This window comes from Heptranchias perlo, chromosome 9 (genome assembly GCF_035084215.1).
Source record: "Heptranchias perlo isolate sHepPer1 chromosome 9, sHepPer1.hap1, whole genome shotgun sequence".
Lineage (NCBI taxonomy): Eukaryota > Metazoa > Chordata > Chondrichthyes > Hexanchiformes > Hexanchidae > Heptranchias > Heptranchias perlo.
In genome coordinates this window covers 44,198-69,818 of record NC_090333.1, presented here as the reverse complement: position 1 = coordinate 69,818, position 25,621 = coordinate 44,198, and the positions used below count along the sequence as shown (strand labels likewise).

Here is a 25,621-nt window from a genome sequence, read left to right as displayed (position 1 = left end):
TCTACCCCAGCCACCAGTCAATGCCACTGGGGGAAACTGCAAAAAACTTAGGCTGTGTAACTTCTATCAGGAGTATTTCTCATCGATCGGCCTTTCCGCATTAAAGGAGACGGCAGAATTCTTCTTTCTCAAACCCACGTGGGTCAATGAAAAAGAATAGCGCTAGCTGTTTAATTCTCGATGCTGTTGCTGTGTGAACAAGCCCTTTGGTCTCTCGTCGAATTGGAATCACATGTTGGTGCTTTTACCTCTCACGCAGATCTCGACCCTGCGGAGTGAGATGAAGCAGATCAGGAATCTGATTTCTACCATGAACAATATTCTTGCCCATTATTCACCATTGCTGATCCTTCAGCGATGGATCCGTGGATACTTAACCAGAAAGAAGCTGAGGTATTTATTGATTTACACGTGTTCTTGTTTCACAAACTGTATTCTATAAAACTGCTCCCTGTCTGGTTTGGTCATGCTAATTGTTAAACCATTTCTTTAATGTCAAATCATCTGTAGCTACAGTGCAAAATAAAAATAGAAAACCTATTAACTAATTTAAATGGTTTAATTGTTTTTCTATTTATACTCATTCCTTTTAAATTCCTTTCCTCTTTTTATGCTTCATTTGTTGTTACTCGTTTTGATTTATTTGTTGCAGCCATTAGTTTTTTCCCCCTTGTTTATTCTTTCAGTCTCTTATTATTGACACTATTTTTTATTCTGTTTTTTTAAAAAAGAATTCTTTTTGGTAATTATCTCCCCTTCTCTCCAGAGGCGTTGACTGTGCGCTGGGGTCTGTTTCCATGGGCACCTGTCCCCCTCGGATACTCTACCCCAGTCGCCAGTCCTGTGCGAGTCCAGTGGCCGATGGTCAGTGGGCTATTGCACAAGCTGTTACTGACCCTCTCGCCACTGGAAACAGTTTCTCCTTATTTACTCCATCAAAATCCCTCACGATTTTGAACACCTCTATCAAATCTCCCCTTAACCTTCTCTGTTCCAAGGAGAACAATCCCAGCTTCTCCAGTCTCTCCAAATAACTGAGGTCCCTCATCCCTGGTACCATCCCGCTAAATCTCCTCTGCACCCTCTCCATGGCCTTGACATCCATCCTAAAGTGTGGTGCCCAGAATTGGACACAATACTCCAGCTGAGGCCTAACCAGTTGCCCTGAGAAGGTGATGGGGGAAGAAAAGGAACTCTCTCCCTGTGTTGGTTTTTCAGTAGCGTGGTTTGGAGTCTTGGGTATGGTTATGGATTTCTGCATGTACCGGGGGCACACAGCTTACCAAAAAATATCTTTGGGTGATGTGCAATATCTCTGATGGTAACAGCTCCACCAGCTCGATTCCATTGCCATCACTGGCAACATTAAATAGCCTTTTGTTTCATCAATGTTAACATCACCCTATTAATAACTGGACATTTTAGTAACCGGTACTGAAATACTAACAGTACTGTATTTTGTATTTTGTTTCACTAAACCAGAGTTATCTCAATCCCACGTCAAAAACATTTGCCATGTCAGCAGGTGAACGCAGAATTATGCAGCCAGGGTATCCATGTACTGGAGGATGGGAGTCTGTGGGTGAGTAATCACGAGACTGAGCAATGCAAATCAGTGCTGTTTTAGTGGTTGAAATTTTTGTTTTAGATCCACCTCGAGACTTTAAGTTTTAATCTTATTTATAATCTTTAGAAGAAACTTAAGGGCAAATGTTTTGCCTTTGAACTCGAGAGCATTGAATGCTGGGAACACACATCACAATATTGAGTGAGAGTGTACCCGAGCGCCGCGCGGGACCGTGTACCCGAGCGCCGCGCGGGACCGTGTACCCGAGCGCCGCGCGGGACCGTGTACCCGAGCACCGAGTGGAACTGTGTATTTTTTTTTATTCGTTCACGGGATGTGGGCGTCGCTGGCGAGGCCGGCATTTATTGCCCATCCCTAATTGCCCTTGAGAAGGTGGTGGTGAGCCGCCTTCTCGAACCGCTGCAGTCCGTGAGGTGAAGGTTCTCCCACAGTGCTGTTAGGAAGGGAGTTCCAGGATTTTGACCCAGCGACGATGAAGGAACGGCGATATATTTCCAAGTCGGGATGGTGTGTGACTTGGAGGGGGACGTGCAGGTGGTGTTGTTCCCATGTACCTGCTGCTCTTGTCCTTCTAGATGGTAGAGGTCGCGGGTTTGGGAGGTGCTGTCGAAGAAGCCTTGGCGAGTTGCTGCAGTGCATCCTGTGGATGGTACACACTGCAGCCACTGTGCGCCGGTGGTGAAGGGAGTGAATGTTTAGGGTGGTGGATGGGGTGCCAATCAAGTGGGCTGCTTTGTCCTGGATGATGTCGAGCTTCTTGATTGTTGATGGAGCTGTACTCATCCAGGCAAGTGGAGAGTATTCCATCACACTGCTGACTTGTGCCTTGTAGATGGTGGAAAGGCTTTGGGGAGTCAGGAGGTGAGTCACTCGCCGCAGAATACCCAGCCTCTGACCTGCTCTTGCAGCCACAGTATTTATATGGCTGGTCCAGTTAAGTTTCTGGTCAATGGTGACCCCCATGATGTTGATGGTAGGGCATTCGGCGATGGTAATGCCGTTGAATGTCAAGAGGAGGTGGTTTGACTCTCTCTTGTTGGAGATGGTCATTGCCTGGCACTTGTCTGGCACGAATGTTACTTGCCAGTTATCAGCCCAAGCCTGGATGTTGTCCAGGTCTTGCTGCATGCAGGCTCGGACTGCTTCATTATCTGAGCGGTTGCAAATGGAACTGAACACTGTGCAATCATCAGCGAACATCCCCATTTCTGACCTCATGATGGTGGGAAGGTCATTGATGAAGCAGCTGAAGATGGTTGGGCCTGGGACACTGCCTTGAGGAACTCCTGCAGCAATGTCCTGCAGCTGAGATGATTGGCCTCCAACAACCACTACCATCTTGCTTTGTGCTAGATATGACTCCAGCCACTGGAGAGTTTTCCCCGATTCCCATTGACTTCAATTTTACTCGGGCGCCTTGGTGCCACACCTGGTCAAATGCTGCCTTGATGTCAAGGGCAGTCACTCTCACCTCACCTCTAGAATTCAGCTCTTTTGTCCATGTTTGGACCAAGGCTGTAATGAGGTCTGGAGCCGAGTGTCCTGGCGGAACCCAAACTGAGCATCGGTGAGCAGGTTATTGGTAAGTAAGTGCCGCTTGATAGCACTGTCGACGACACCTTCCATCACTTTGCTGATGATTGAGAGTAGACTGATGGGGCGGTAATTGGCCGGATCGGATTTGTCCTGCTTTTTTGTGGAGAGGATGTACCTGGGCAATTTTCCACATTGTCGGGTAGATGCCAGTGTTGTAGCTGTACTGGAACAGCTTGGCTAGAGGCTCAGCTAGTTCTGGAGCACAAGTCTTCAGCACTACAGCCGGGATGTTATCGGGGCCCATAGCCTTTGCTGTATCCAGTGCACTCAGCCGTTTCTTGATATCACGTGGAGTGAATCGAATTGGCTGAAGACTGGCTTCTGTGATGGTGGGGATATCGGGCACAGACTGAGATGGATCATCCACTCGGCACTTCTGGCTGAAGATGGTTGCAAACGCTTCAGCCTTGTCTTTTGCACTCACGTGCCGGACTCCGCCATCGTTGAGGATGGGGATGTTTACAGAGCCTCCTCCTCCCGTTAGTTGTTTAATTGTCCACCACCATTCACGACTGGATGTGGCAGGACTGCAGAGCTTTGATCTGATCTGTTGGTTGTGGAATCGCTTAGCTCTGTCTATAGCATGTTGCTTCTGCTGTTTAGCATGCATGTAGTCCTGAGTTGTAGCTTCACTGGGTTGGCATCTCATTTTTAGGTACGCCTGGTGCTGCTCCTGGCATGCTCTTCTACACTCCTCATTGAACCAGGGTTGATCCCCTGGCTTGTTGGTAATGGTAGAGTGAGGAATATGCCGGGCCATGAGGTTACAGATTGTGGTGGAATACAATTCTGCTGCTGCTGATGGCCCACAGCGCCTCATGGATGCCCAGTTTTGAGCTGCTAGATCTGTTCTGAATCTATCCCATTTAGCACGGTGGTAGTGCCACACAACACGTTGGATGGTGTCCTCTGTGCGAAGGACTTCATCTCCATGAGGACTGTGCGGTGGTCACTCCTACCAATACTGTCATGGACAGATGCATCTGCGACAGGTAGATTGGTGAGGAGGAGGTCAAGTAAGTTTTTCCCTCGTGTTGGTTCGCTCACCACCTGCCGCAGGCCCAGTCTGGCAGCTATGTCCTTCAGGACTTGGCCAGCTTGGTCAGTCGTGGTGCTACCGAGCCACTCTTGGTGATGGACATTGAAGTCCCCCACCCAGAGTACATTTTGTGCCCTTGCTACCCTCAGTGCTTCCTCCAAGTGGTGTTCAACATGGAGGAGGACTGATTCATCAGCTGAGGGAGAGCAGTAGGTGGTAATCAGCAGGAAGTTTCCTTGCCCATATTTGACCTGATGCCATGAGATTTCATGGGGTCCAGAGTCAATGTTGAGGACTCCCTGGGCCACCCCCTCCTGACTGTATATCACTGTACCGCCACCTCTGGTGGGTCTGTCCTGCCGATGGGACAGGACATACCCAGGGATGGTGATGGAAGAGTCTGGGACGTTGGCTGAAAGGTATGATTCTGTGAGTATGGCTATGTCAGGCTGTTGCTTAACTAGTCTGTGGGACAGCTCTCCCAATTTTGGAACAAGACCCCAGATGTTAGTAAGGAGGACTTTGCAGGGTCAACTGGGCTTGGTTTGCCTTTGTCATGTCCGGTGCCTAGTGGTCCGATGCCGGGTGGTCCGTCCGGTTTTATTCTTCTTGTGACTTTTTTTTAAGCAAGATTTTACAACTGAGTGGCTTGCTCGGCCATTTCAGAGGGCAATTAAGAATCAACCACATTGCTGTGGATCTGGAGTCACATATCGGCCAGACCGGGTAAGGACGGCAGGTTTCCTTCCCTAAAGGACATTAGTGAACCAGATGGGTTTTTACGACAATCCGGTAGTTTCATGGCCACCATTACTGATACTAGTATTTTAATTCCAGATTTCATTTAATTAATTGAATTTAAATTCCCCAGCTGCCGTGGCGGGATTTGAACTCATGACTCTGGATTATTAGTCCAGGCCTCTGGATTACGAGTCCAGTAACCACTATGCTACCGTACCCTGAGCACTGGGTGAGACTGTGTATCAGAGCACTGGGTGAGACTGTGTATTAGATCACTGGATGGGACTGTGTATCGGCACTGGGTGGGACTGTGTATCAGAGCACTGTGTATTGGCCCTGGGTGGGACTGTGCATCAGAGCACTGGATGGGGCTGTGTATCAGAGAACTGGGTGAGATTGTGTATCAGAGCACTGGGTAGGACTGTGTATCAGAGCACCGGATGGAACTGTGTATCAGCACTGGGTGGGACTGTGTATCAGAGCACTGGATCGAACTGTGCATCGGCACTGGGTGGGACTGTGTATCAGAGCATTGGGTGGGACCGTGTATCAGAGCATTGGGTGGGACCGTGTATCAGGGCACTGGCTGTGACTGTATGTCAGCACTGGGTGGGACTGTGTATCAGAGCACTGGATGGGACTGTGGATCAGAGCACTGGGTGGGACTGTGGATCAGAGCATTGGCTGGGACTGTGGATCAGAGCATTGGCTGGGACCGTGTATCGGCACTGGGTGGGACTGTGGATCAGAGCATTGGCTGGGACCGTGTATCGGCACTGGGTGGGACTGTGGATCAGAGCATTGGCTGGAACTGTGGATCAGAGCACTGGGTGGGACTGTGTATCAGAGCATTGGCTGGGACTGTGTATCAGAGCACGGCTGGGACTGTGTATTGGCACTGGTGGGACTGTATATTGGCACTGGTGGGACTGTGTATCGGCACTGGGTGGGACTGTGTATCAGAGCACTGGATGGGACTGTGTATTGGCACTGATGGGACTGTGTATCGGCACTGGGTGGAACTGTGTATCAGAGCACTGGGTGGGACTGTGTATCAGAGCACGGCTGGGACCGTGTATTGGCACTGATGGGACTGTGTATCGGCACTGGGTGGAACTGTGTATCAGAGCACTGGGTGGGACTGTGTATCAGAGCACTGGGTGGGACTGTGTATCAGAGCACTGGGTGGGACTGTGTATCAGAGCACTGGGTGGGACTGTGTATCAGAGCACTGGGTGGGACTGTGTATCAGAGCACTGGGTGGGACTGTGGATCAGAGCACTGGGTGGGACTGTGTATCAGAGCACTGGGTGGGACCGTGTATCGGCACTGGGTGGGACTGTGGATCAGAGCACTGGGTGGGACTGTGGATCAGAGCATTGGGAGGGACCGTGTATCGGCACTGGGTGGGACTGTGGATCAGAGCACTGGGTGGGACTGTGGATCAGAGCACTGGGTGGGACTGTGGATCAGAGCACTGGGTGGGACTGTGGATCTGAGCACTGGGTGGGACTGTGTATCAGAGCACAGGGTGGGACTGTGGATCAGAGCACTGGGTGGGACTGTGGATCAGAGCGCTGGGTGGGACTGTGGATCAGAGCGCTGGGTGGGACTGTGGATCAGAGCGCTGGGTGGGACTGTGGATCAGAGCGCTGGGTGGGACTGTGGATCAGAGCGCTGGGTGGGACTGTGGATCAGAGCGCTGGGTGGGACTGTGGATCAGAGCACTGGGTGGGACTGTGGATCAGAGCGCTGGGTGGGACTGTGGATCAGAGCGCTGGGTGGGACTGTGGATCAGAGCGCTGGGTGGGACTGTGGATCAGAGCGCTGGGTGGGACTGTGGATCAGAGCGCTGGGTGGGACTGTGGATCAGAGCGCTGGGTGGGACTGTGGATCAGAGCGCTGGGTGGGACTGTGGATCAGAGCGCTGGGTGGGACTGTGGATCAGAGCACTGGGTGGGACTGTGGATCAGAGCACTGGGTGGGACTGTGGATCAGAGCACTGGGTGGGACTGTGGATCAGAGCACTGGGTGGGACTGTGGATCAGAGCACTGGGTGGGACTGTGGATCAGAGCATTGGCTGGGACTGTGTATTGACAGTGGGTGGGACTGTGACTCAGCGCTGGGTGGGACTGTGTCTCAGAGCACTGGGTGGGACTGTGTCTCAGAGCACTGGGTGGGACTGTGTATCGGCACTGGGTGGGACTGTGTATCAGAGCACTGGGTGGGACTGTGTCTCAGAGCACTGGGTGGGACTGTGTATCGGCACTGGGTGGGACTGTGTATCAGAGCACTGGGTGGGACTGTGTCTCAGAGCACTGGGTGGGACTGTGTATCGGCACTGGGTGGGACTGTGTATCAGAGCACTGGGTAGAGATCGGAAACTACCCTCGTCCTTTTAATCTGGAAATAGATTTTATTTGGAGCGCAGCTTGTGATGTAAAGTTATTATTGATTTGCATAATATGCAAGGTTTAATTTAACATGGTACAATTACAATACTGAGGTCGGTTTTAATCTTCAGATTTTTTCAAACTGACTGTAATGATGTATCTCTAGTATTTATTTAATTGTACTTGATCAATACCACATCTAGTAATCGAATTGTGTTATTGATTGTCTAGGTAGAAAATAGCAGGAACCAGCAGGATGGTCGATGTAATGCCATCCATTTACAGCTTGACCTAGACAAACTGCAGGTTGAGTTGTTAGAGGTAAATCTGATTTCATGAGCTGTTTATCTGTTAGTGCTGTTTAATACAAGGGCCCAGATATTAGCGGGGAGGCGGGATGGTAGCGGGGTGGAGGGGAAGGGGGGGGTGGGGTGATTGGGCGCGTGGGTAACCCGCCCAATAAAAAATTTCCATTCCGCACACGATCGCGAGTCAATTGGAGCCACTTAACGTGGCTTCCGGGTTTGCCGTCCGAAAGCTGCGCAGCGGGCGGACTGCGCGCCCTCATCACAGGCTGTCAGCTGGAGGAGCTCTACTTAAAGAGGCAGTCCTCCAATGGCTTCTCCGAGAGGAAACACCACAATGGAGCAGCCCAGGGGCAAGGCTGCTCCAAGATTCAACGATGCCTCACTCCAGACGGTGAGGAGGAGGAGGGATGTGTTTTATCCGGCGGACGGGAGGAAGTGGCCTGCCTCTGCCACCAAGAAGGCCTGGCTTGAGGTGACAGAGAAGGTCACCAGCAGGAGCAACATCTCCCGCACTGGATCCAGTGCAGGAAGTGCTTCAATGACCTAATTAGGTCAGTCAAAGTGAGTACACTCACTGATTCTCCTACACTCCATCTTCCACATCACCGCCCCCACCCCCCAACTCATTCTGCACTGCCAAAGCTACTCTATCACATCACTCCCCGCACCTACTTAAGGCTCATCCTCAACTTACCTGCACTTCCTCACCACTCCCTCACCTCCCCATTAGTCACCCCACCACTACCACTCAACCCAATCCTCACACAATGTGATGGCTCTGTCTCATACTCACCCTCTGATGCATCTCTTTCACGGTCAGCCACTCCCAAACCAATGCATTCATCGGTTGGCCACGTCACCATCACTCCCTCACACCTCTCTACTTTCTCCCCTTATAGGAGAAGAGAGCCCAAAATGCACGGGAGAGGACGAGGACAGGAGTGGGGCCGCAACAAATAGTCGTCCTCACAGATGCGGAGCAGGAGACGCTGGAGCTCAGCTGAACCCTTGAGTGCCTGTCCATCGGGGACGCCGAGACTGGCACCCGACAAACATTTGGTGACATAACTTTAACATTCAGCAAACACAATATGAATTGACAGTAACGTGCCTTGCCATCTTCAGCACCTCGGTATGCTCATCGCAACATGATACATCTGTGATCATGCTTAATATTGCCTTCTGTTCTCCTACAGGGCCTTCAGCGACTGCTGTGATGGCAGAGGGCGATTCCTCAGAGGATCTGCCGGCCTCTGAGGGTGCACCATCCTAGCGAGCCAACCACCAGCACAGATACTCATACCTCGGTGGGTCCTAGTCCTCATTTAGTTGGGTTGGCACATGTGAGCACGAGCAGACACTGGTGGCAGCTGCGAAGAGTCTGCGTCGGTGGGCTCACTCCTGTCGTCTCTGCTCAGCTGGACGCAGATGCTGAACCCCGGGGTCCATCCTTTAAAAGGAGAACGATCGAGGGTCAGCAGCACATTTACGAGGTGCTGGAACAGGTGCCATGCGCACTCTCCACAACAGCGCAGAGGATGGAGGAGTCCAACTCCTGCATGAGTGGAATGGTGGCACAGGGACGAGAGGGCATCTCTGAGATAGTGGCACAGGGACGTGAGGGAACCTCTGAGATAGTGTCACGGGGACGTGAGCAACTCTCTGAGATACTGTCGCGGGGCAAGTGCGGCAATGTCTGCGATGGAGGGAAGGCTCGCCTCCGTTGAGCTTCAAGCACGGCTCACAAATGAGTCATAGAAACATAGAAAACAGGAGCAGGAGTAGGCCTTTCGGCCCTTCGAGCCTGCTCCGCCATTCAATATGATCATGGCTGATCCTCTATCTCAATACCATATTCCCGCTCTCTCCCCATACCCCTTGATGCCTTTTGTGTCTAGAAATCTATTAATCTCCTTCTTAAATATATTCAGTGACTTGGCCTCCACAGCCTTCTGTGGTGGAGAATTCCACAGGTTCACCACCCTCTGAGTAAGGAAATTTCTCCTCATCTCAGTCCTAAATGTCCTACCCCTGAGACTGTGACCCCTCGTTCTGGACCCCCCCCCAGCCAGGGGAAACATCGTCCCTGCATCCAGTCTGTCTAGTCCTTTCAGAATATTATACGTTTCAATAAGATCCCCTCTCACTCTTCTAAACTCGAGTGAATACAGGCTGAGTCAACCCAATTTCTCCTCATAGGACAGTCCTGCCATCCCAGGAGTCAGTCTGGTGAACCTTCGCTGCACCCCCTCTATGGCAAGTATATCCTTTCTTAGGTTAGGAGACCAGAACTGCACACAATACTCCAGGTGTGGTCTCACCAAGGCCCCGTATAACTGCAGTAAGACATCCTTGCTCCTGTACTCAAATCCTCTTGCAATGAAGGCCAACATACCATTTGCCTTCCAAACTGCTTGCTGCACCTGCATGTTTGCTTTCAGTGACTGGTGTACAAGGACACCCAGGTCCCTTTGTACATCAACATTCCCCAATCAATCACTATTTAAATAATACTCTGCCTTTCTGTTTTTTCTTCCGAAGTGGATAACTTCACATTTATCCACGTTATACTGCCAGAGCATTCAGACTCTGACAACGGCCGTTTGGAATCACAGTGAACAACATTCTGCCGCCTTAAACAGGCAGGCAGATACACTAGCACTGGCCTTACAAGGCTTCACACATATCCTCCAAACTGTTGTCCAGCAGAGTGGTAGGAGTGATGTGGGCCTGGCCCAGGGGAGGGATGACGGTGAAAGGGGACATGGAAGTGGGGACGCCACTCAAAGCGCTCCCACGTCTCAACCAGTACCCGCAATGTTGCCTCCTCTCCAGGTGGCCGAGTCTGCCCCTGCACAAGTGCAGGTGGAGCAGTCTTTGGAGGGGCCCTCACGGGTACCGAAACCCAGAGGGCGTCTGCACAAAGCATCTCATCGGTAAGGGCATGGACAAGAGCAACCTGCCACTACCTCTGTTGAAGCCACAGGTTTTGTGAGCACAAAGGAGATGCACAAGGGTGTATGACAGAATGTCATGTTTTTCATGTAGTTTTGTTTGTTTTGCCAAGCACATTAAAATTTGTTATCACTACCACTGCCACGTCTTTGCAAATCTTGTCTGGTTTGTGCAATAATTCCCTTTCCTGAGGATCACCATGAAGACCCACACCTGATGCCACCTATTGCGTCACTGCAGAGTGGGAGTAGGTGTATTTGCAGGGCTCTTTTGTGCAGATGACTGAGAGACGCCAGCGATGTCCCCGGTGGCACCCTGGAAGGATACAGAGGAGAAGTTGTTGAGGGCAGTGATGACTTTGACAGCGACGGGTAAGAAGATGGTGCTCGGGCCAGCCGGGAGCAGCTCGGCATGAAGGAAGCTGCACATGTCCACGACTACATGTCAAGTGACTCTGAGCCTCCATGTGCACTGCTCCTCAGAGAGGTCCAGGAAGCTGAGCCTCGGTCTGTAGACCCTGTGGCGAGCGTAGTGCCCTCTGCGACGCATCTCTCTCTGCCATTGCCCTCCCTCCTGCTGTGCAGGTGGATGTGAGATAGCACTGTGTTGTGGAGCTCCACGTGTCAGAGATGGACGGCGTGGCCAGCGAGGCTGCTGATGCTATTCGTCCTCCGAGGAGGTCATGCGGCCCCCATCCAGAAGATGTACGTTTGAGGGGGTCCGCACGGTAGGTAAATGTGTCTGCACACTGGGGTTGAGGTTCCAAGTTTGTGAATTTTTGTGTTAGGAGGAGGGTGGGGCAGGCCAAACTTTGTCCAAAGTGACAGAGTGGCCTCCTGCAATGAGTGAGGGTTTCCCCCCCCCACCACCCACCCCCACCTGTCAAATGAACCTTTGCAGCTCTTACAGGCTGGTGGCTGCAACACATCTGTTTCAACTGGGAGTGTTTCCCCCAGTACGGGAAACACGCTCAGTCTAGATGAAAATCCCACCCCTCCTAAAATATCCTCCCAATCAGGTCTGCAAACGACCTGAACTATCAAATTAATTGATTTGAATGGGATCCTGCCGACTTTAATTGCTGGTGGGAGTCCCACATGCGGGAGCTCCGCGCGCACCTAAGCGCGTCATTGGGGAACCCGGAAGTGGGTGGGTTGGAGCAGGGTTCCGGACACGCCCCGGAAATCCCGAATTTTCGGAGCCCCCTCGCCACGAACGCACCCGCTCGGCCATCCTAAAATCGACCCCAAAATGTTTCATGTGATGTGATGCTAACCAGGAAAGTCTCCTTGTGTGGCCCCTGGAGAGAGCTGTTTGACAGGGCAATGGCTGGAGTTACATTCAGCTTTAAGAGTGAATACCTGGCCAGAGTTTCAGCTTCTGTGTGCCTCCGCGTGTATGCCTGTGTGTGTGTGACTGCGTGGGTGCGTCTGAATGCGTGTCTGTGTGTGTGCACGTGTATCTGCATGTCTGTGTGCATGTGTCTGTGTGCATGTGTCTGTGTGTGTGTGTGTGTGTGTTATCTTAGTTCATTTGGTAGCACTCTCTCTTTCTGGGTGAGAAGGTTGTTGTTTCAAGTCTCACATCAGGACTTGAGCATGTAATCTAGGCCGACACTCCAGTGCAGCAATGCCACTTCTGACGAAGAGCGGTTCCGCCTGAAACGTTCAGCTGTCCTCTCTGCTCTCAGGTGCCGGTGGACCTGCTACAGATTTACACCATTTTCTGTTTCTATTTCAGAATTCCAGCATTGTGATATTTTTGTTTATCTCTTTACTCAGCTGTTTATATCATTTGATGTGCAATCCACAGCGGATAATAAAAACAAGTTTAGTTATTCTCATTACATTGTGTTTGTTTGTTTAGGATCGGTGTGAAGCCAATGAACTGACATCTGGCATTTATCCACGCATTTCCCAGTGGAGCAGGTGGAACACCCCAAACTTTAAACCTCAGAAAAGTACTATTTTCAGGCATAGGACATTCAGACAGCCAAGATTCGCTCCACGACCAGGTACGGTGAACTTACATTCGAACATACGAAAACAGCAGACAGGAAAAGACCCTCTGGTCCACCCAGCCTGTCCCATATGGTTGTGATGCCTTGAACGTCACGATACAGACACTCCACACCCACCCGGAGCCCTGTAATCTCACGGGAGAGGCGAAAAACCAGATTAAAAACCCAGACCAATTAGGTGAACAAAAATCTCGAAAATTCCTCTCTGATCCCCTTATATAGGGCCCGATTTTAGCACTGGGTTTCCGGTGCGTTCTCGGCGGGGGGGCCTCGAAAATCCCGATATCCAGGTGCGTGACCGGATCGCCCCTCAATCCCGGCCACTTCCGGGTTCCGCGCTGACGTGCGGGGGTGCGTGCGCAGCCCCCGCTGGTGGGAATCCCGCAGGCAATTAAAGCCAGCGGGATGCCACTTGAGTGTATTTACTTTGCTTGTTCAGGTCATTAAATGACCTGATTCAGCTGTCTTATTAGGAAGTGTGGGATTTTACCTTCAACTCAGACTGTTTCACATACTGGGGGAAACAGTCTCACTCCAAACGGACGTGTTGCAGCCAGCAGCCTGTGGCAGCTGCCAAGGTGCACTCCACAGGGTGGGGGAGACCCTTCATCAACGCAGGAGGCCACTCCGTCACATAGGGCAACGCCTGCCCTCCACCACCCTCCTCCAAGCAAGAAGATTCACCGGCGTGGAAGTGCAATCCCTGTGCGAGGACACGCTTTTCTACCGTGCACAACCCCGCAGACCTACACCTGCCAGATGGGTGCTGCGTTGACATCCTCGGAGGACGAACAGCATGACCAGCCTCGCAGTCCACGCCGTCCGCCTCAGAGACGTGCATCCTCACAACACGGCACATCCACCTGCACAGCAGGATGGAGGGCAACCGCAGAGAGAGATGCGTCGCAGGAGGCACTACCCTCTGCACAGGGTCTACAGACCGAGGCTCAGCGTCATGGACCTCCCTAAGCAGCAGTGCATACGTAGGCTCAGAGTCACTCGCCAGGTAGTCGCCGACATCTGCAGCCTCCTTAATGACGAGCTGCTCCCGGATGGACCAAGCAGCATCTTCTTACCCGTCGCCGTCAAAGTCACCACTGCCTTCAACGTCTTCGCCTCCGGATCCTTCCAGGGTGCCACGGGGGACATCACCGGGGTCTCTCAGTCGTCTGCACACAAGTGCATAAGGCAGGTGACCGATGGGTTGTTCCGCAGGGCCTCGACCTACATCAACTTCGCCATGGATGAGCGCAGCCAGACGGAGAGGGCGGTTGGATTCCATGCTGTGACTGGCTTCCCACGGGTGCAGGGTGTAATCGATTGCACCCACATAGCAATACGGGCACCTCCACATGAGCCAGGGCTGTTCATCAACAGGAAAGGGTATCACTCCATGAACGCCCAGCTCATTTGTGACCACCGCCAGAGATTCCTACACGTGTGCGCCAGATACCCTGGCAGCTGCCACGATGCCTTCGTCCTCAGGGAGTCCACCATCCCGCCCCTCTTCCACGCACCCAACACCGGCAACAGCTGGCTCCTCGGCGACAAGGGATATCCCCTGCACACGTGGCTTATGACACCTCTGAGGAACCCCATTACCGAGCCGCATCGTCGATATAATGACAGCCACATTGCTACCAGGTCTACAATTGAGCAGGCTTCAGGTGATCGTTCCGGGGGAGCGCTCCAATACACGCCACTCCGAGTGGGACGAATTATAGTTGTCTGCTGTGCCCTGCACAACATGGCACTACAGAGAGGGGTGCCGCTGGAGGAGGCCCCATGCACACCCGCCACCCACATTGAGGACGACAATGAGGAGGAAGAGGAGGAGTACGAGCGAGAGGAGGAGGAACGACCCATGGCCCGAACACCGGCTCACCTGCGTGCTCGTGCCAGGGAGGCACTCATATGCCAACGGTTCTCCTAACATCACACTGTGTGAGGCGTTCACATGTCATAACGTGCACAGACGAGGGTCCATACAGGCTCCCTCCACAGAAGAGTGGTGCCTGTATACCTGCACCCACTGTATTATGCCCAATGGGTGGGACCGGGTGGTCGTCGTGATGATGAGGCGCACGGAAGGGACATATTGCACAAGCCGTAGAATTATGGACAAGAGGTGGCAGCATTGGTGAGAAAAAGTGACTTTATTTCGTGTTGCCATTCAAAGACTGGAAATAAAAAGATAACAAATAGACAAACACCCTGGTGCAATCCCTGTGTGCTCACAGAACTTTGGGTTTTCGTTTCCTGGTACCCCTACGTGGTACTACCCCTGTGGCTCCAGCAGAGGTGGTGGCAGGTTGCTCCTGTTCATGCCCTGACCTGGTAGATGCTTTGGGCCAACGCCTCCTGTGTTTCGGTGCCCGTGAGGGCACCTCCACAGCCTTCCAGGCTGCAACCGGGGACATCCCCGGTGTCTCTCAGTCGTCTGCGCAAATGAGCCCTGCAAATACACCTACACCCACTCTGCAGTGACACACTGGGTGGCATCAGTGGTGGGTCCTCATAGGGATAGCCAGGAGCGGGCATTATTGCACAAACCGGACAGGATTCGCGAAGACATGGCACTAGTGGAGCCAATATAATGTGTGATGTGAGTTGTTCTTTAATTCAAAAGAAGTAAGAACCATGACAAACCCTCAAACACCCTTGTGCATCCCCTTCATGCTCACAGCACGTTTGCCTTACGCTGCCTACTGCACATATGTGATGCATGCCCTGTGGCTGCAGCACAGGTGGTGGCAGGTTGAGTGAGGCTGGCCGTGAGAGAGATGCACGAGAGGGTGAGTATGGGATTGAGCCATGAGATTGTATGAGGATTGGGTTGCGTGGTAGTGGCGGGGTGAGTACTCGCGAGGTGAGTAGGTGCAGGTAAGATGAGGATGAGGTTTGAGTGGGTATGAGGGGTGATGTGACAGAGTAGTGTTGGCAGTGCCGAAGGAGATGTGGGGTGGGGGCAGTGTTGTGGCAGGCGGAGTGTAGGGGAAAGACTACGTGTTCTCACTGTGGCTGACCGACTGAGGTCATTGGTGCGCCTCCTGCACTGTATGCAGGTGGGCGATATGTTGGTGGCGCAGCTGACCCCCTCTGACACCTCGGGCCAGGCCTTCTTGGTGGCAGAGGCAGGCCGCTTCCTCCCGGCCGCTGGGGGGAAGATCTCTGTCCTCCCCCTCCTCCTCACCCCATCTAATGATACCTGGGGTGAGGCATCATTGAACTGGGAGCAGCCTTCCCCCTGGGCTGCTCCATGCTGTAATTTTTACTGTTTGTGGTAGCATCTGTCAGTGGAGGACTGCCCCTTTAAATAGAGCGCCTCCAGCTGACAGATCTTACGGCGCATGCGCAGCCTGCCCGACGCGCAGATCAGCAGCGCGGAACCCGGAGGAGCAGGTAAGTGGCTCCAATTAGTGTGTTGCCTGCTGCGATCGCGCGGGCAACCCACTAATTTCACCGGGCGCGCAGGCCTACCCGCCGGGAACCCGCACCCCTGGTAAAATCGGGCCCATAGTATCATAGTAGGTACAGCACAGGAGGCTCTTTGAAAGAGCGATCCAATTGGTCTCACTCCCCCTGCTCTTTCCCCATAGTCCTGCAAATTTTCCCCCTTCAAGTATTTATCCAATTCCCTTTTGAAAGTTATTATTGAATCTGCTTCCACCGCCCTTTCAGGCAGCGCATTCCAGATCAGAACAACTCGCTGCGTAAAAAAATGTTTCCTCATGTTGCCTCTGGCTCTTTTGCCAATCACCTTAAATCTGTGTCCTCTGGTTACCGACCTTTCTGCCACTGGAAACAGTTCCTCCTTATTTACTCTTACAAAACCCTTCATGATTTTGAACACTTCTGTCAAATTTCCCCTTAACCTTCTCTGCTCTAAAGAAAATAATCCCAGCTTCTCCAGTCTCTCCACATAACGGAAGTCCCTCATCCCTGGTACCATTCTAGTAAATCTCCTCTGCACCCTCTCCAAGGCCATGACCTCCTTCCTAAAGTGTGGTGCCCAGAATTGAACACAATACTCCAGCTGAGGCCTAACCAGTGTTTTATAAAGGTTTCGTATAACTTCCTTGCTTTTGTACTCTATGCCTCTATTAATAAAATCAAGAATCCCATGTGCTTTTTTAACAGCCTTCTCACCTTGTCCTGCCACCTTCAAAGATTTGTGTATGTGCACCTCCAGGTCTCTCTGTTCCTGCATCCCTTTTAAAATTGTACCACTTAGTTTATATTGCCTCTCCTCATTCTTCCTACCAAAATGCATCACTTCACATTTCTCTGTGTTAAATTTCATCTGCCATGTTTCTGCCCATTTCACCAGTCTGTCCATGTCCCCCTGAAGTCTGTTACTATCCTCCTCACTGTTAACTACATTTCCGAGTTTCATGTCATCTGCAGACTTTGAAATTATGCCCTGTATACCCAAGTCTAGGTCATTAATATATATCAAAAAGAGCAGTGGTCCTAATACTGACCCCTGGGGAACACCACTGTATACTTCCCTCCAGTCTGAAAAACAACCGTTCACCACTACTCTCTGCTTTCCCTTAGCTAATTAAGCGATCGAAACTGGTTTAGGACACCACAATGACCCTGGGGATCGCCTGCACCAAAGAAGATGAGTAACTTACCGGAGTGTAAGCAACCCTGCTCCTCCTGACCCCACATTTAACCCCTCTCCCGAACCCCCCAGTCGCCGTCACTCCAGAACCCCTATCCTCCCCCAACGGCTTCCTCTCTCAACTCCCGATCAGCTCCACTGGCTAAAGATCCTCGTGCTGTCTCTCCCAGCTGAACCCCTTGACTGGAAGTGTCAGCCGTGACTCAGTGGGTAGCACTCTCACCTCTGAGTCAGAAGGTCGTGGGTTCAAGTCCTATTCCAGAGACTTGAGCCTCATAACCCAGGTTGACATTCCAGTGCAGTACAGAAGGAGTGCTGCACAGTTGGAGGTGCCGTCTTTCAGATGAGACATTAAACCAAGTCTGCCCTCTCAGTTGGACGTAATATATCTAATGTCACTATTTTGAAGAAGAGCAGGGGAGTTCTTCTGGTGTCCTGGGCCAATATTTATTACTCAACCAACATCACTAAAACAGATTATCTTTTTTTTTATTCGTTCATTAGATGTGGGCGTCGCTGGCGAGGCCTGCATTTATTGCCCATCCCTAATTGCCCGTGAGAAGGTGGTGGTGAGCTGGTCATTATCACATTGCTGTTTGTGGGACCTTGGTGTGCGCTAATTGACTGCCGCGTTTCTCACATTACAACAGTGACTACACTTCAAAAATTACTTCATTGGCTGTGAAACTCTTTACTGTCTCATAATTCACTGACAACCTTGCAGTATCCTGTTCCTATTTTTGAGAAAGGACATACCGTATTTTCAGTTCTCTCTTTTGCATACAGGTATATTTGAATTGGACTCATCGCAGGACGAGGAGGAGCAGGAAGAAGAGGCTGAAAAAAATATCAATGAGGGTTTGGTGTTGCATCCGATTATCCACCAGCCAGAGCATGCTCGCGACATGCTGCTATGTCGCCGTGCGGCTGGAAATGACGTCCGCCTCGGCATTCAGCAGCTTCACGAGATGCTCCGTAAGAAACCACAGCCCAAAGTCACTTACCGGCCGCCGGTAAGCCTAGACAAAAGGCTGTATGCCAAATCCTACGGCTGCATGAGTCTGGCACCGTTTATGGCGATTCAGAAAGCCTATGGGGACAGGGAGAAAGCAGTGAAGCAGCGCCTGCGCGCAGACCTGGTCCGGAAGCCGAAAGCTGCCGAAGAGCAAGCGGGGGACAACGTTCACGGGCAAGCCCTCAAGAGAAGTCACGATCCTCTCCAAAAGTATAAAGAGGACAAGGTTCGGAGCAAGGGGGTCTTGCTGCAACGTAAAATAGACCAGGAAGAGTCGCTGAAGGTCGTTCGCCAGAGCCACGTTCTGTTTCTTGAAGAGAAGAACCGTCGTGGGTTGGAGCACCAGGTAGCGAAGGAATTTAACTCTCGCTACACCATGATGTCAGAAGCCTTGCTGAAGCGTCAAATCAGGGCAAAGAATGAAAATATCCATCAACAGAACCTCGACTTAGTGCAGCTCATCCGGAAGCAAGCAAAGCAGCAAAAGGAAGAAATAAGAGACTTCATGACGTACAAGTGAGTTCACGGCTTTTAACCTTTTATTTTCAGTGAATATACCTACACAGAAGTCTTGTTGACATAAATTGTTAGGTGTGTTGGTGCTTCCAATTTGCTTTGGAAGTCTAAAAATCCAAGTGTCAACTCAATGTCCAAATGGTCAAACTTTTCGAATGCCACAAAAAGGAGTACTGTGCACAGTTCTGGTCTCCATATCATACTTGGAGTACTGTGCACAGTTCTGGTCTCCATATCATACTTGGAGTACTGTGCACAGTTCTGGTCTCCATATCATACTTGGAGTACTGTGTACAGTTCTGGTCTCCATATCACATTTGGAGTACTGTGTACAGTTCTGGTCTCCATTTCACACTTGAACTACTGTGCACAGTTTTAGTTTCCACATCATATTTGGAGTACAATGTACAGTTCTGGTCTCCATATTATATTTGGAGTACAGTGTACAGTTCTGGTCTCCATATCACATTTGGAGTACTGTGAACAGTTCTGGTCTCCATGTCACAAAAAAGGGTATAGAGGCATTGGCGAAGGTGCAAAAAAAATTTACTAGGATAATACCAGAACTGAGAGGTTATAACTATCAGGTAAGATTGAACAGGCTGGGGCTCTTTTCTCTAGACAAGAGAAGGCTGAGGGGTGATCTGATAGAGGTCTTCAAAATTGTGAAGGGGTTTGTTAGGGTAGATGCGGAGAGGATATTTCCACATGTGGGGGAGACCAAAAATAGGGGCCATAAATATAAGATAGTCACTAATAAATCCAATAGGGAATTCAGGAGAAACCTCTTTACCCAGAGAGTGGTGAGAATGTGGAACTCGCTACCACAAGGAGTAGTTGAAGCGAATAGAATAGATGTATTTAAGGGGAAGCGAGGTAAGCACATGAAGGAGAAATGACTGGAAGGATATGATGATAGGGTGAGATGAAGAGGGGTGGGAAGAGGAACGCGTGAAGCATAAACACCAGTTGGGCCGAATGGCCTGTTTCTGTGCTATAAATTCTATGTAAGGTCCGTGCCACAGCTTCAACAGTCACACGAAGAACTGCCTCAGTCGTACGGGCCAATCAGATAAACACTCCACTCAGGTAACGCTGAGCGGAGACATAGAAAAACAAGGCCCCTCATTTACATATTATGAGGGACCGAGCGGCATGTTCCAGGCGGACCCCGCAGAGACCTGGGAAGCCGCCCTCCCCAATATGGTGGCGCCCGTACCACAGGTGCAGAACAGGCGAGCGACATCGTGCCCTGAAATTGTTTCTCGTTATTCCTGTTTTACGCCCGCTCCCTCTCTTGATGGTTCCAAATTTAAGTTAATTGGAAACAGAAGGTCACATGATTTTGTGTTGCTATCATTGAGCTTTTCATAATTTGTTTCGGAACTTCTTTCCACACGCGACTCAAAGGTTATAAACAATACAAAAAAAAAGTATAAATAATGTGATAATTATAAACAGCGCGACAATTATAAACAGCGCGACAATTATAAACAGCGCGACAATTATAAACAGCGCGACAATTATAAACATGCAACAAATATAAACGCTGCGATAATTATAAACAATGCGACAATTATATACATGCAACAAATATAAACAACGCGCCAATTATAAACATGCAACAATTATAAACAGCGCGATAATTATAAACAGCGCGATAATTATAAACAGCGCGATAATTATAAACAATGCGACAATTATAAAGAGCGACAATTATAAACAGAACGACAATTATAAACAGCATGACAATAATAAACAGAGCGACAATTATAAACAGAACGACAATTATAAACAGCATGACAATAATAAACAGAGCGACAATTATAAACAGCGCGACAATTATAAACAGAGCGACAATAATAAACGTGACAATTATAAACAACGTGACAATTATAAACAGAGCGACAATAATAAACAACGCGACAATTATAAACAGCACGGCAATTATAAACAACGCGACAATTATAAACAACGTGACAATAATAAACAGAGCGACAATAATAAACAGAGCGACAATAATAAACAGAGCGACAATAATAAACAGAGCGACAATAATAAACAGAGCGACAATAATAAACAGAGCGACAATTATAAACAGCGTGACAATTATAAACAGTGACAATTATTAAGAGCAACAATTATAAACGATGTGACAATTATGAACGGAGCGACAATTATAAACAGAGCGACAATTATGAACGGAGCGACAATAATAAACAGAGCGACAATCATAAACAGCGTGACAATTATAAACAGTGACAATTATAAACAGAGCGACAATTATAAACAACGTGACAATTATAAATGGAGCGACAATTATAAACAACGTGACAATTATAAACAACGTGACAATTATAAACAGAGCGACAATAATAAACAGAGCGACAATAATAAACAGAGCGACAATAATAAACAGAGCGACAATTATAAACAGCGTGACAATTATAAACAGTGACAATTATTAAGAGCAACAATTATAAACGATGTGACAATTATGAACGGAGCGACAATAATAAACAGAGCGACAATCATAAACAGCGCGACAATTATAAACAGTGACAATTATAAACAACGTGACAATTATAAACAACGTGACAATTATTAAGAGCGACAATTATAAACAACGTGACAATTATAAATGGAGCGACAATTATAAACAACGTGACAATTATAAACGACGTGACAATTATAAACAGAGCGACAATTATAAACGACGTGACAATTATAAACGACGTGACAATTATAAACGACGTGACAATTATAAACAGAGCGACAATTATAAACAACGTGACAATTATAAATGGAGCGACAATTATAAACAACGTGACAATTATAAACAACGTGACAATTATAAACAGTGACAATTATTAAGAGCGACAATCATAAACAACGTGACAATTATAAACAACGTGACAATTATAAATGGAGCGACAATTATAAACAACGTGACAATTATAAACAGTGACAATTATTAAGAGCGACAATTATAAACAACGTGACAATTATAAATGGAGCGACAATTATAAACAACGTGACAATTATAAACATGCGACAAATATAAACAACATGACAAATGTAAACAGTGCAACATTTATAAGCAGTGCGACGTTTATAAAAATTGCAACAGTGATTATTTTAATGACCAGATGTTAACGTGCAGAGTGAAGTGTATTATAATGCTGATCTCAATTTAAGTCACTGCTGCATTGGACTCGAGGGGCAATCTCATCTTTCTTCCCCCCCCACCCCCCAGGCAATCGGTCATGCAAGCTGAGAACAATGCAGCGAGAACCACCACGAATACTATTCTGTCACAAGCGGCGAAAGACAGATTGCTGCACGCCAGAACCAGGGTGGCAGCTCAGAAGACACGCCACCACAGCACAGAAACCACTGACGGAGCCACACCTGAACAGACCGCTACCTACCAACAGAAATTGCCAGACATTTCCCCTCAGATCTAATCTGCAGCATTTGCTCCAGAAATATGACAGCCAGGCCCCCGAGACACAGTCGGCCACAAGTGCTGATCAGCAAAGAAATTTGCATAGGACTGGTCTAATTATTTTAGTGTAAAATAGCCCCCACCTATGACTGTATTGTATAGGTTAGTAGTTATTTAAAGCACCAGTGATAACAGACTGTATTTCAAAGCCGGAGATTTTGTAAAATTTGAACATATACAAACAAAGTGGTGGATTCTAACAGTTATCCACAAGTCCCACCCAGGTTCTACCGTCTGTTACTGTTTGGCCCATGTGTGTCTCAGCGTCAGCTCCTGTACATGTACAGTACACAGCGGGTAAAAGGGAACGATTCACTCCCGCCTGGTACAGTACAGCCTGTGTGTGTCTCAGTGTCAACTCCTATACATGTACAGCACACAGCAGGTAAAAGGGAATGATTCATTCCCGCCTGGTACTGTACATCTCGTGTGTAGCTCAGTGTCAGGTCTTATCCATGTACAGCGCACAGCGGGTAAAAGGGAATGATTCACTCCCGCCTGGTACTGTACATCTCGTGTGTATCTCAGTGTCAAGTCTTGTACATGGACAGTACACAGCAGGTAAATGGGAATGATTCACCCCCGTCTAAGACCCTCAGACCAGCGCCTGGATCGTTTCCCTGGTTTACTGACTCCAGTGGGTCAGTATTGAAGTGATGGATCAGTTTGTGAGTGATGAGTCAGTTTGGGTGTAGTATCAGTTTGGAAGTGGTGGGTCAGTTTAGGAGCGATGGGTCAGTATTGAAATAATGGGTCAATTTAGAATGATGGATCAGTATTGAAGTGATAATTCAGTATTGGTGATTGATCACTTTGGGAGTGATGGGTCAGTTTGGGAGCGTTGAGTCGGTTTTAAACAGTAGTTTCGCATCGATGGATTCATTTGGGAATGACGGATTAGTTTGGGTGATGCTCTAGTTTGAGTGAGGGGCTAGTTTGCAATGCTGGATCTATTTTGATCTCTCTCTAAATGATCAGTACAGAATTAACAGTGCCCCACCCTAAATGAACAGTACAGAATTAACAGTGCCCCTCTCTAAATGAACAGTACAGAATTAACAGTGCCCCTCCCTAAATGAACAGTACAGAATTAACAGTGCCTCTCCCTAAATGAACAGTACAGAATTAACAGTGCCCCTCCCTAAATGATCAGTACAGAATTAACAGTGCCTCTCCCTAAATGATCAGTACAGAATTAACAGTGCCCCTCTCTAAATGATCAGTACAGAATTAACAGTGCCCCTCCCTAAATGATCAGTACAGAATTAACAGTGCCCCTCCCTAAATGATCAGTACAGAATTAACAGTGCCCCTCTCTAAATGATCAGTACAGAATTAACAGTGCCCCTCCCTAAATGAACAGTACAGAATTAACAGTGCCCCTCTCTAAATGATCAGTACAGAATTAACAGTGCCCCTCCCTAAATGATCAGTACAGAATTAACAGTGCCCCTCCCTAAATGATCAGTACAGAATTAACAGTGCCCCTCCCTAAATGATCAGTACAGAATTAACAGTGCCCCTCTCTAAATGATCAGTACAGAATTAACAGTGCCCCTCCCTAAATGATCAGTACAGAATTAACAGTGCCTCTCCCTAAATGATCAGTACAGAATTAACAGTGCCCCTCTCTAAATGATCAGTACAGAATTAACAGTGCCCCTCTCTAAATGAACAGTACAGAATTAGCAGTGCCCCTCTCTAAATGAACAGTACAGAATTAACATAAGTCTGAAGATAAAAGAAATAGGAGATGAGGGTGAAGGTCAGACCAAGGTAAGGAATAAAGGTAAAATAGAGTCAGGGAACAAATTCAGTTATAGAACATGAATACAAAATGACTGCTAAAAATAAAGTAAGGGAAACAATTATTAAAAACAAATTACATTACCTGTACAGCAATGTGCATAGCATCCAAAACAAAATGGGGGAACTGGAGGCAATAATTCATAGCGAGGAGCCAGATGTAGTGGGGATAACTGAAACACGACTACATAAAGAACAGGACTGGCAGTTAAATATTTCAGTTAAATATAACGTATTTAGAAAGGATAGGGAAGGAAGAAGTGGGGTGGAGTAGTTGTACTAATTAGAGACAATACAATCGCAATAGAAAAAAGGGACATAAGTAATCTTAAGGTAGAAACAGAATCCATATGAATTGAGACAAAGGATAAGAAGGGATCGATCAGGTTAATAGGTATATTCTATAGACCACCTCATGGTAGAATGGAAGTGGAGGAAGAAGTATGTAGGAAAATCTATGAAATGAGTAAAAATAATCGATTAATAATCATGGGAGATTTCAACTATCCCCAAATAAACTGGTAAGAAGAGGTAGGGAAAGGGGAATGGAGTTTTTACAGTGAGTACATGACTCCTTTCTTACCCAGTATATGAAAAGCCCAACAAGAGAGGCATCACTGCTGGATATAGCAGTGGGTAATGAACGAGAGCAGATAAGAAGTAAGCATAGGGGAACATCTAGGCAATAGCGATCATAACATAATACGGTTTAAAATAATGATTGAGAAAGACATAAGTAAGACAAAGACCAAAGTAATTAATTGGAAATAAGCTAATTTTGAGGGGATGAGAATGGAAATTGGGACGGTAAACTGGAAACAAATGTTGACAGACAAAGAAATAGAACAGCAGTGGGAAATATTTAAAACAGTGATCAATAGAGTTCAGGAGAAATATATTCCTCTAAAAAAAGAACAAACTAGCTAATAATGAAACACCATGGATGAATAACGAAATAAGGGTAAAATTGAAACTATAAAAGTACATAGACAATAAAGGAGAGGATGACAAAAGGGAATACGAAGAGGTTAGGAAAGATGTCAAAAAAAAACAATTAGGAAAGTGAAGAGGAATTATAAAATTAAATTATCAAGGAATATAAAAATAAATAGTAAAGTATTCTACGGACACATAAATAACAAAATAAAAATCAAGATAGGGATAGGGCCACTAATGAATGCACAAGATAAACTCACAGGTAATGACAACAAAATGGCAGAAATATTGAGTAGTTACTTTGTCTCAGTATTTACAATTGTAAACAATTTTACAACACCAAGTTATAGTCCAACTATTTTATTTGAAAATCACAAGCTTTCGGAGGCTTCCTCCTTCCTCGGGTAAATGTGGAATGTTGTAAAATTGTTTACAATTGTCAACCCCAGTCCATCACCGGCATCTCCACATCATCAGTATTTACAGGGAGACTAACAAGGTGGGCATGACATTAGAAGAGGAAATCAAAAAAGGTATAAAGACATTTAAGATAGAAAGGGGGGAGATAA

General features: G+C 48.2%; 1 protein-coding gene across 1 annotated transcript in view; it reads left to right on the top strand.

Moving 5' to 3' along the window:
* LOC137324938 (leucine-rich repeat and IQ domain-containing protein 3-like) overlaps positions 1 to 22,529 on the top strand; it is a 32,042-nt gene extending 9,513 nt beyond the window's left edge. Inside the window, exons 3-7 of the mRNA XM_067989627.1 lie at positions 260 to 393; positions 1,483 to 1,582; positions 12,488 to 12,635; positions 18,058 to 18,802; positions 22,059 to 22,529. Of these exons, the coding sequence (XP_067845728.1) occupies positions 260 to 393; positions 1,483 to 1,582; positions 12,488 to 12,635; positions 18,058 to 18,802; positions 22,059 to 22,269 (1,338 nt within the window). The 3' untranslated portion in view covers positions 22,270 to 22,529. The remainder of the gene's footprint in view (positions 1 to 259; positions 394 to 1,482; positions 1,583 to 12,487; positions 12,636 to 18,057; positions 18,803 to 22,058) is intronic.
* The last annotated feature ends 3,092 nt before the right edge of the window (positions 22,530 to 25,621 follow it).